Source organism: Strongylocentrotus purpuratus, unplaced genomic scaffold, assembly GCF_000002235.5.
Source record: "Strongylocentrotus purpuratus isolate Spur 01 unplaced genomic scaffold, Spur_5.0 spur5_scaffold_17, whole genome shotgun sequence".
NCBI classification, from domain to species: domain Eukaryota; kingdom Metazoa; phylum Echinodermata; class Echinoidea; order Camarodonta; family Strongylocentrotidae; genus Strongylocentrotus; species Strongylocentrotus purpuratus.
In genome coordinates, this window is record NW_022145602.1 from 4637587 (window position 1) to 4649335 (window position 11749).

Below are 11749 nucleotides of genomic sequence, written 5' to 3' on the forward strand. Positions count from 1 at the left end.
TGAATTGTTAGAATTTGTGGATCGTTTTAGTTGTACATTTAAGGTTGTTTTGTGTTTAGCGAGGTAGACTACGTGTATACATAATGTATAAGCTTGAATATTGTAGTTATGTCTAATTCATGTTTTATTGAGATATTAAACTCGGGAGATTGTGCTCGAAAACTCTTTGGTGATCATTTTATTTTATTTTGTTGGTTATTTCCCCCTATTTAATGCTATTTCTAAATTATCCTATGGACATTTTTCCCCCTTACAAATTGTGTTTAAAAATTCTTGATCTGGAGTCTGATATTTTATGTTTAAATTGGGAAGATTGTACTAGAAAATTTGTAGTGACCATTGTTTATTTGTTAGTTATTTCCCTCTTACTGACATTTTCTAATATTACCTTGAGCTTTTCCTCGTACACATAGTATAAAATCTTGATTGGAATTTGATAGATATTTGTTTTCAACTTCAAATATTTTAAATCATTCGCATAACATGAGAGAGAGAGAGAGAAGGAGGTTGGGGAAAGATCGAAGCGAGAAAAAGAGAGAACGGAGGGGGATTGGAGAGAGGGGTAGGGGGAGAGAGAGAGAGAGAGAGAGAGAGAGATGAAGAAGGTGAGAAAGGAAATGGAGATAAGATCAAAGGGGCTATAACCTAAAAGTAGGCAAGAGAAATGCGGGAAATAGACTATTGAAGAATGAAAAGAGATATGAGGAAGAGTTAATAAATTATGAAGGTATGTCGGTTTAAGGAAAACTGAATCGTTGAGGATTTCCACAGGCGCCATGTTTACCAGACATTCACGAAGTTCAAGCGAGGTTATGAAAAGTAGAACATTAAAGTTGCATGTGACTCTGATCGGAAATCTGGGTTCTTCTTTGAGAAGAAGAAAAATGACACGTGAGCCTTGAGAAAGGATATGAAGCGCGAGAGAGAGAGAGAAAAGAGAAGTGCCAAACAATTTTGGTAAAAAATATATAGAGGCTGAGAAAATAATGAGCATAGAAAGATAAGGAAATCCGGGTAAGTAGTGCCGACACCATGTGATTAACACCGGTCACTTTTTGCTAATGGGAGTTCTGGTTTTCATCGAAGATGATGCCCAGTAAAGTTTTTGATATTAAGAGCAAGTGTTGAGTATTGTTGAATTCTTCTTCATATTCGGACAAAACTTTTTATTTAGTTGCGTATCCTGGTTTCGGTATAATGTACAATATTTCCAGACTCTTATCTAAGTTAATGAGAGCAATTTGTTCAACGACTTTCATTAATATTACTTAAGTGCTTCATAATTAACATTTCTTTGCATTCCCGCCAACCAACTCTTGTGAGAATCAATTTCAATTAATATACTCGCTCCCCCCCCTCTCTCTCTCCACCCACCTTTCTCTCTCTCTCTCTCTCTCTCTCTCCGCCCACCTTTCTCTCTCTCTCTCTCTCTCTCTCTCTCTCTCTCTCTCTCTCTCCTCTCTCTCCTCTCCTCTCCTCTCATCTCCCCTCAACATTAAAAGCGTGAAAAATGTAATCAGACGGTAAGGTGTTATATTGTGCAATCATAACATTTATAATGCTCATTCATTTTATTACAAAAATACTCTTCTGATAGAAAGAAGACATTGTACATTATCTAAAACACTATATTCAATTAATTTACATACATTGTGCGCTTAGAGGAAATGCTAATATGAACTCAGTTTTATCCTTTGCAAGCCAGTGTCAAAATCATATGAAATATTTTGAGAGAAAAAAAAATCTTTTACAAAACTGAAATGAAAGTAAAAAAGAAACATTTTGCCTTCGTGTACAATATTTTGTAAGAAAAAGGGGAAAATAAAAGGGAACATCGATTTAAATTAACAATTGCTCGGAATTCAGATGAACAATAAAGTTGTGAGTTACAGCTTACTTAATGATTTGAATTTAATTTATTTTCTTCTGCAACATTCAAATCAAATCACATTTCAGCAATACAACATATCTTCAATATAGAACGATTTTTTTGAAAATGTACAAAACACAATGATAATAAATGATGACATCAACACAAAATGTAACAGAAAAAAATCACAATACCAAGAATTATTATGTAGAAATCTGCAGAAGAAGAAGGGCTATTACAACCCGAAAGCGCACCATGTATGGCCCGTGTTTCTGGTTCAATAAAGTGTTATTCAAGCAGCTTCTCAAGTTTGGGAAAAACCGGGGAAAAACCCAGAGGTCATCAATAAATAACATTTGAACTCTAATACCCTGTCTGGTATATACGGACGTGACGTCGCCACGGGAATGTGGATGTTAGGTGACATCATGCCGAAGAAACTTAGTCATTATGATCTCTCTCTACCGAATATAGAAGGTTGGAAATCGACTCTCAAATGCTCTTTCAGATTTGGAGCCGGTAACCGCGACGTTTATGTTTTCTTCTGCTTTTCTTTTCAAAATAGAGTCTATAACTAGAAATTGACTATACATTAATTGGAACAAGTTTGGCATGATATTTACCATGAAGAGATATATGAATATCGTTATAACTAAAGAACGTACAATGTCATCCAAATGTAATGATGTAGGATATACGTAAAGTGCAAGTACGAAGAAGACATAGATCATTTGTGAAGAACTATAACATATAGGAATTTCCTGTCTCTATCATAATTTATCGATGCCGACGAAGCCCTTTAAAAAAATATTCGTTACGTGTGTCAAGTATATCCATTGGGGGAACTCGTATTACTTTGTTATTCTTGTTAAGTGTTTCCTCTAAAGTAAATCAAGTTCATCAGCAATCGCAAGTTTTATTATTCTTTGGTTCCTTTCCTTCCGTCGTTGCAATCTTTTCAAACTGACACAAAATGTGAATTGAGGTATGCTGAACAAGTTGGGTTTTCCCTTACAACAAAGTACAACCGATACACAATTGCGACATAGTTGTATCTTCCTTGAGTTTTTTAACACATGGCAGAAATTTTTTAAAAAACAAATTACACATTTTATTTTTGACCCCCCCCCCCCCGAAAAAAAAGTTCTTAAAACTCTTACACTTAACACTTGTTCTTTTATCAATGTAAGATAATAAATCTTTAAAAATGTTAGACTTTTAATTTCTCCCCAAAAAGAACATGAAAATAGACGGAGTATTTCATATTCTTACACTTGTAGCCTTGAATTGCAGGGGGATTGCTGTTCTACACAGCAACTATTATATTAGGTACGATATGTAAGAAAACGACGTCACCCGTGCTTTTTTTTTCGTTTGTATAAAGCGATTGAAGATCAATTTGCCGCAGTTCACATTCATTGTAATATGTGCTTTATCTAAAACGTTTGTCAATCATTTACGAGATTTACAAATTGCATTCTAAAATACTTCACTTATACCGAATCAATTAACTATAGCGGTATAACTATGTAGATGTATTCCATTGCAGCTTTAGTTAATAAATACAACCATATACACTATTTACATTTTGCATAATTATACACATATATTAACATACTGCATTTCTCAATTTGGAATCATCAGCACAATAGTTTTAAAAAAAAGACCCAAAACTTTCTGGTAAAAAAAATATTGCATACCAGCCATGATTATCAATAACAAAAATGTGATCATACCAATGATGTGATTATTATGATACAATAATAACAGATCAAAAATAAGTCAGCTTGAACAGGATAACCCACGAAAGCTCGAAAGCTTATTTCCAGTGGGGTGTCGCTATACCATTTTAATAAGGGAGAGAGGGGGGGGGGGTAGAATGCAAATTTCGGGGAGGGGGGGGGGGGTCAACAAAAACCTTTCCCTCAAAAAGGAAACAGAAGACCATCATTTGTTTTAAATATTTACCGACAAGTTATGAAACCCCATCCATTGCCGATTGAATATTTCGAAGGGGTGTCACACGGCCACCCCTCTGCCTCCCTGTTGATGTAGCTACGCCCTTGGAATGTAATCATAATGATGATGCGAAGTTTTGTACGAGCTGCGACAGAGATACTTCAAGCTTCGAAGACCTGTACTGGGGTTTCCACATTCTTTCTTCTCCAATAGTGGCGAGCGATGAAGGCGACAACAGTAATCTGTTGAGAGAAAGACAAAAGGATAAGGTGGTGGAGTTAATAAGACGGAAAAACAAAGAGATCATAGTGTAGGGGAATGTTCTGTCTTTTCTTTAACAAACACTTTCAGCTCGCATCTCTGTTTTCTGCCACCTTAGTATACTCTCTTGCAGTGTCATTCCACTGCTTGTCTTTCATGATTTACTCTAAATGTAGAATACAGAGCCTGGAGAGTTTTTTTCCCAATACGTTCCTGATATAGGCCACTAGTGTGTACGGTAAAGCCGTAGAAAACAAGCACTTTTAAGGACTTTACATATATAGACAGAGGGTTGCAGGGGATTAATTAGCCCCCCCCCCCTCCCACCCCCTCCTTCAAACGAATGTACATAGTAAACTGTTTGAAATTATGTCTTCACATTCAACAAAATGTGTGCTTCTTGCTAGAGCACAATGGGAATGTTGTAGTCTAATGATTTCATATGGTTTATTCATGTTCATAAGTGCGGCCCGAAAAAGTTCACACAGCCTACACCCCCCCCCCCCCGCTCCCTCCCCATCTCACCTCCTTGCCCACTTCCCGAAAGAAATAATTTATCTTGTTTCAAATGACATCGAGGAATGAAAACGGAAACTGTCGCCAGGTAGATAATCCTTTCAGGATGATTCAGTGGGTAAGTTTTCTTTCGCTCGCGTGTTGTTGGTGTGTGTGTTTTTTTTTTTAAGGGGGGGGGGGTATGGAATCGTATCATGACAATGTGGGAGGTCAAGTACATTAATGATATTTGAGCGATATAGAGTTAAATCAAATCAATGACAGAACAACAATATAATGTTAACAGCTACAAGAGATTTTCCACAAAAATACCCTCGGGTATTTCCATATCCGGTTCACTCTAGTGCCTTCACTTCCGAAACTTTTTAGCCAGCATCAAAGGAAATCGAAAAAGGTTGGGGAATTTTACAGCCAATACTTTCCCAAACTTTCACTGGGCTGTTCTTTCAGCAGCGTTTTCAACATATAAGTGGCAGAGCTGGTGTACCCCCCCCCCCCTCCCGATTAAAGGTATATAAATAAATCCTTATAAGTCGTAGTAGTTCGAAGTCGTACATGTATGGCAATGTATATTCCGGCTCATGCTTAAGAACCACCCCCCCCCCCCTGTTGTCGATTTCTGCATTAGCCATATTGATTTATGAGTAATTAATATTGAATTTAATTTTTGATCGGAGCTGAATTTAAACCTGACGTATTGAAAATAACTGTTTTAGAAGGGTATTATGTAACATGATGAATTCCATCACAAATTAAAGCTTATCTGCCATAGTTTACAGGAGGGATTAGAGCGCTCAGCAAGGTCACTGGACAGGTGGTTATCTCATCAACTCAGCTCTCAGTTAACATAAGAAAAAGAGGATCATGGGGGACCAATGGTCACCGATTAGACATTGTTTGTTATATAGAGGGCGCAAGTAGCTACAAGTAGTGCAGTGGGCCTTTAAACAAGCAAGTTTCAACGCAGGAATGTAATGCTGAGGCATATTGCTACCAGGGGGGGGGGGGGGGGGGGAGCAGCGGTCATAGTGTAATAGTATGCAAAATTGTGCCAATACACCTCACCCCACTAACAGGTCAATAGGAAATTATGATATGCGAAATTAAATACGTGTAACTCAAGTTTTAATCAATAATTTTGAAATAAAATCTAAAGTAGAGGTGACAAATCAACTTACTAGTACGACGGCTAGTACACAGGGAACAACTACCGCGATCGTGTAAACAGCTCCTTGTTTTTGGTGGAATGCTTCGTTAACCATAGGTATAACAGTATGATCTTGGATCTCATCGCTGAATGTTGTAGATATGGTGGATGGTTCCACAGCTGTTCGTTAAAAAGAGAAATAATTGTGATATTAATTAATGAATGGGTGTCTTGGATTATAAAGTGGATATCTTTTTCATCTTCATCTTCTTCTAGTTCTTCTTCTTGTTCTTCTTCTTGTTCTTCTTCTTCTTCTTTTTCTTCTTCTTGTTCTTGTTCTTGTTCTTCTTGTTCTTCTTCTTCTTCTTGTTCTTCTTCTTCTTCTTGTTCTTGTTCTTGTTCTTCTTCTTCTTCTTCTTCTTCTTCTTTTTCTTCTTCTTCTTCTTCTTCTTCTCTTCTTCTTCTTCTTCTTCTTCTTCTTCTTCTTCTTCTTCTTCTTCTTCTCCTTCTTCTCCTTCTTCTTCTTTTATTTCTTCTTTATCTTCATAAAAATACTACGTATCACTAAAATAGGTTACATTTAGAGAAGAATGTATTTACTAACACAGATTTAACTTACAAATTCCAACTGGTCAAGTGCTCAAAATGATCTAATATCTTTCTTTATATACGCTTGATTTTTTATTATTATTGTTATTTTTTAAAAACCTGAATGTACATCCTTTTATTAAACCATGGCTTACATCATTTTTATCTGACTGTACACAACTTTTATTAGAGAAGATTATGTCAGAGAAGGTGTCGTAACGTGTAAAGTAAAAGTCATCGCACGATCTTCTTGGTATGTACTTACGATTTCTCGTCGTCCATTCTTGCGACGGTGTTGTCATCGTCGTCATGATTGTAAGCTCTGTTTAATAAAAGTGAACAAGAACGTATTTAATATGGTAGTTGTGACTGTTAAGATTTAATTAAAAGATGCAGCATCTATTATATATTATAGCAGTTGCGATAAAGTATTTTGAGAAGAAAAGAAAAGTAAAGTAAAATAACAGAATAATATTAATCATTCAATGTTACTAAAAACAAATTCATATACAGCTTTAAAATGGTATACAGGAGTAACAGGGCTTTGCAAATACTCCGAGAAATCACACCGTTTAAGTAAAAAGATCATTTTATAACCTCTCAGTTATGTAACTACAAAACAGCCATTGATGATGCACTAACATAAAATCATAATTTAAAGCCCCCATCTCTCTCTTTCTCTCTCTCTTCCTTTTTCACTCTCTTTCTCTCCCCCCTTTCTTTCTGTCTCTCTCTTTCCCCATCTCTCTCTCTCTCTCTCTCTTTTCCTCCCCTCTTTCTCCCTCTCTGTCTGTCTCTGTCTCTCCCTCTCCCCCTCTTCTCTCTCTCTCTCTCTCTCTCTCTCTACCCCTCCCCTCTCTCCCTCATCTGACCATCCTTGCATACCTGAAGCAGTTTGAGTTGGAAGGATTTCCACCTGTAGTTGCCTCTGCTGTCGTCGCCCCCACTCATCGCACATGGGGGTATCCCTCTTGCAACATGTATAATTAGTAGAATCTCCCAGGGCTGCCCTACGGATGGTGAGAGTCGATCGCACTTCCACAAAACCGAATGTCTAAAGAAAAAAAAACACCAGATGAATTATAATTCCAAACTTGTCTCTTCCACAATACCACGAATATAACAATGGGCCCAATGTTATGTGAATTGCTTTGTTTTAAAATTTCTTTTTAACGTTGCAATTTTAGTCAACGAGATAATATATTGGGAGGTAGGCGAAATAAATGGCGTAGTTTTGTTGAAACCTATAAGTCACACCTCTTAAACCGACGCCAAACATTTTCTTTGCCTTTCGGCTAAATGATTTGTTTTCTGTCTGCTTTCGCTGTTTTATCAATCTCATCGGTGTGATTTGACTAAAGAAAATAAATGTTTACAGAATCCAACGAAACTTACACTGAATATTCAAGATTACAAATAAATGACAAAGTCATGTGCCAAAAAAAAATTGGTATACAATGTATAGTGGCTGAGTTATGAGCATAGCAAGATAAGGAAATCCTGGTAAGTAGGCCCCGTAGGCCTACCACGTGCTTAACACAGGTCACTATGTACAAAGGGGAGTTATGGTTTTTATCGAAGATGATGCCCAATAATTTTTTGTGTGTTTGTTTTTATTTCACTTGTTCAAACAATCAATCTCCTGCTAGATAAACAATTCTGAATAAATAATAGAAATTTTCTCTCAAAATACGATTTTTACCGAATCATTTAAAATATAGGAGTATAATCATGTTGAAAACTATTGAGTAAAAGTTTGAATTGTTCTTACCCTTTCCGATAAAAACTCCATTTCGATCGAGACTCGGCTGTCACTGCTCGCTACAACTTCCAAGTCTTCGACTACTGGTCCTCCGCGAAGCCATCCGATCTTTCGTCGTAGCTCGTCGTCATTCATGTCGGCGGACCGCTGAAGATCGCTGTCGCATACGATCTCGATGTCGCTTCCCACATGTATTTCGCGATCGGGGTCGCCAAGGTAAAGATCGGTCAAGCCTGGGGAGAGGATAGAGATCGTTGGCATTGTGACATGGTTAAAAGGCGTTACAAGTTATTTCATTAAAATGTTATAATGAATGTAAATGACTACTACTAATTCAATTACTACTACTACTACTACTACTACTACTACTACTACTACTACTACTACTACTACTACTACTACTATTACTACTACCACTACTACTACTACTACTACTACTACTACTACTTCTACTACTACTACTACCAGTCCTAACTACTACAACAACTTCTACTACTAACACTACCGCGATTATAATGATACAGATTTTAATAATGACAATGATAATAATATTAACAATCATAATAATGATAAAACTATTATTATTATCATTATGATTATTATTCATGATTATTAATTGTTATTATTTAATTGATATCATTAGTAATAGATTGTTATTTGATGATGGGGGTGAGAGAGAGAGAGTAATAAATAAAAGAAAAGTAAGAAGAGATAAAGAAGAAGAAGAAAAAAAAAAGCAGGTCATGATGATAAATTTTGTTAATGAGGAGGAGGAACAGGAGGAAAAGGGAAGATACAATCAAGACACAATTTGTTACTAAATCTTTAAACCAAAAGTAGGTTAATAAAAAAACAATGAACAGATGTAACGCAAAACTTACCTTCTACATTTGCGAGTGAAAGAAGCAGGACGCACAGAACAGAAGCCAATATCATGATGATCTCCATTTCGACAATCACAAAAAGGTTTAAGAATAAACTCTAACCAGTATGCTTTATGTGAAGACTCGACGTAATAATTTATACGATCAATATGAGAGTGTCCGCAGACTGCAATATCGTATAAATAATAATTGCGAGAAGCAAATCGAAGATAAAAACGTTGGCGTAAAATGAAATATATACGAGGTGAACAACGAAAGTGAGTCCTCTTTACAAAAATGGCAAACTAGCTTCTAAGTCCTCAAAATGATTTGGTGCTTTGTAAATCTAGATCTGAAGCGCTCACTGCAATAAGTCTTCAAAAGTGATACCTAAAACTTTCTCCCACGCTGTTATATAGTAAAGTTTAGAAAGTCTTCTTCCATTGACAATTGACATAAACCAGTGAAAATCTGCTGATGTCCAATCAGGAGCCGCGATTGTTACGTCCACCGAAGGGAAATCCCCCCAGTATATAGTGTCATGCCTTTGATAAGAGAAAGTGGTATTTATACCGTACTGGGATTCCCCGGAAACACAGAACGCGGCTGCGTGTGGCGTTTTGTAGACAGTCGAGGAGCTATGAAGGACAACCATCCATAAGGACAACAACTTTTTTAAAGCTGAAATTCAGAGACTGAAGCAGACTGGGTAAAGTTTGAATGAGATCGGATTAACATAATAAGAAAGTGATGTACTTTGATAACTTGTTAATACTATACGTCGTATGGGCATTTCACATTGGCCGAAACGGTAATGTCACTTTGTCACTGTGACGTCATGTAGAGCCAGACAACTTACCATTTGTTCCAACACACAATATGACTAAAATTCTAATTTACCCAAATGTATAACTTAGGATGGCCTTTTACTGTTTAGAGGTCCTATAATAATACGCTATCAATTTGAGTAGTCCCCTGAGAAAGAAGGCACCTAGGATAGGAAAAAAAATCTTTGAGCACGACAAACGGAAGAGTTATCCGCGATTATTTCACATTATTCAGTGACCAAATTGCCAATTAGAGATTTGGATAGATTAGTGATCTCATATTTCTAACTCTCTAATTATTGGTCCGATTCATTTCAAACTTTCGCCAATCTGTTTCTCTTGCATGTTCTACTTTCCTACAAATGAATTATTACAAAAAGGTTGGATTACCCTTTGAGCTTAATCATGAATAAATATGTTTCTAAACATTGGCAACCGTTAATCATTAAATTGGGGAAATATGGAAAAAGATCCCCACCAATAGTGTCAGGGCAGCAAGATAAATCGACAAAAAATGAAAACCCCGGTGAAACCCATCATTAGTGTCGCTAATGGCAAAATCCATTCAATAAAAAGGGGCGACTTTTTCTTTCTGAAGGGCTATTATAAAACGCACTCAGGAAGAAAAATTAAAAGAAGGGTAGAGGGAAAAACTTTCTCTTTAATCAAGTGATTAACGACCATTGTCTTTTGTGCTCGAACATTTGTTATTTATTTATTCTTTATTCTTTTCAACATAAGATAAGCCGATATAGGGTACTCTCTTACAAATACCCCTTTGCATTTGGCAATACATGCAACGTGGTAACGTCATCAATAAAATAACAGATTAATACCCTACTCTCTCTCTCTCTCTCTCTGTCTCTCACTCTCTCTCTCTCTCTCTCTCTCTCCCTATCTCTCTCTCTCTCCCTTCTCTCACTCTCTCTCTCTCCCTCTCTCCCTCTCTCTCTCTCTCCCTCTCTCTCTCCCTCCCTCCAAATCTCTTTCTCTTTCTCTCTCTCTCTCCCATCCTCTCTCTCTCTCTGTCTCTCTCTGTCTCTCTCTGTCTATATGTCTCTCTCTGTCGCTCTCTGTCTCTCCATCTCTCTCTCTCTCTCTCTCCCCTCCCTCTCTCTCTTTCTCCTCTCTCTCTCTCTCTCTCTCTCTCTCTCCCCTCCCTCTGTCTCTTTCTCCTCTCTCTCTCTCTCTCTCTCTCTCTCTCTCTCTCTCTCTCTCCATCTCTCTCTCTCTCTGTGCGACCTAGATCTATTGGATAGTCATTATAACATTCAAGGTTGGGTTCATGCATTGTTTTCTCAAAACGAAAGTAGAACTTTTTCCGGAGTGGGAAACCTGCCACACATTTATGGAAAAATAGGGGGAATGACCACCAAAAGCTAGTCCTTCTCTCGATGCAGAATATTAATAATAATGATAATAGCAATAATAATAACAATAATAATAATAATACTAATGTTAATATGAATAATTGTATTTTAATATTTCACATGGTTTATTATAATTCTGAGTCCATATCTGGTTATTTATATATTTCAATCAATTTCGATGCAGTCCTTATTTTGTGTAATGTCATATTCTTCTTTGCCGTTTACTTGTAATTCAATGTTTTTAACATGTTTCTTTAGTATTTCTCACTTTCCTTCCTTATCCTTTCTCTTGCGCTTAGAAACATTGTATTAAGCGCATTAAAAATATAATATATTATTATTATTATTATTATTAATAATATGAATAAAGATGATGATGAATATGATGGTAATTCCCTGATAGCAGACTGACGTCTTAAAGACGTCATAAATTGGTCGTAAAGTGGTAAACACGTCGTACGTCGTATGGACGACGTAATTACGACGTTATTATGACGTCTTCAAAAGACTATTTTTTCCAAGATGAGTTTTGACGCATTGACGACGTCATAACGACGTCATATTGACATCTTTAAAGGACTAATTT

At 36.6% G+C, this 11749-nt stretch overlaps 1 protein-coding gene across 1 annotated transcript; it reads right to left on the minus strand.

Annotated features, from left to right (window-relative positions):
- Positions 1-3668: 3668 nt before the first annotated feature.
- On the minus strand, positions 3669-9307 carry LOC115925044. The gene is made up of 6 exons (XM_030988193.1): positions 8985-9307; positions 8113-8336; positions 7227-7395; positions 6607-6663; positions 5785-5933; positions 3669-4071 (listed from the first exon to the last, which is right to left on the minus strand). Exons 1-6 carry the CDS (start codon positions 9049-9051, stop codon positions 3991-3993), a joined length of 747 nt encoding a protein of 248 aa, XP_030844053.1. The 5' UTR covers positions 9052-9307; the 3' UTR covers positions 3669-3990.
- Between the last annotated feature and the right edge of the window lie 2442 nt (positions 9308-11749).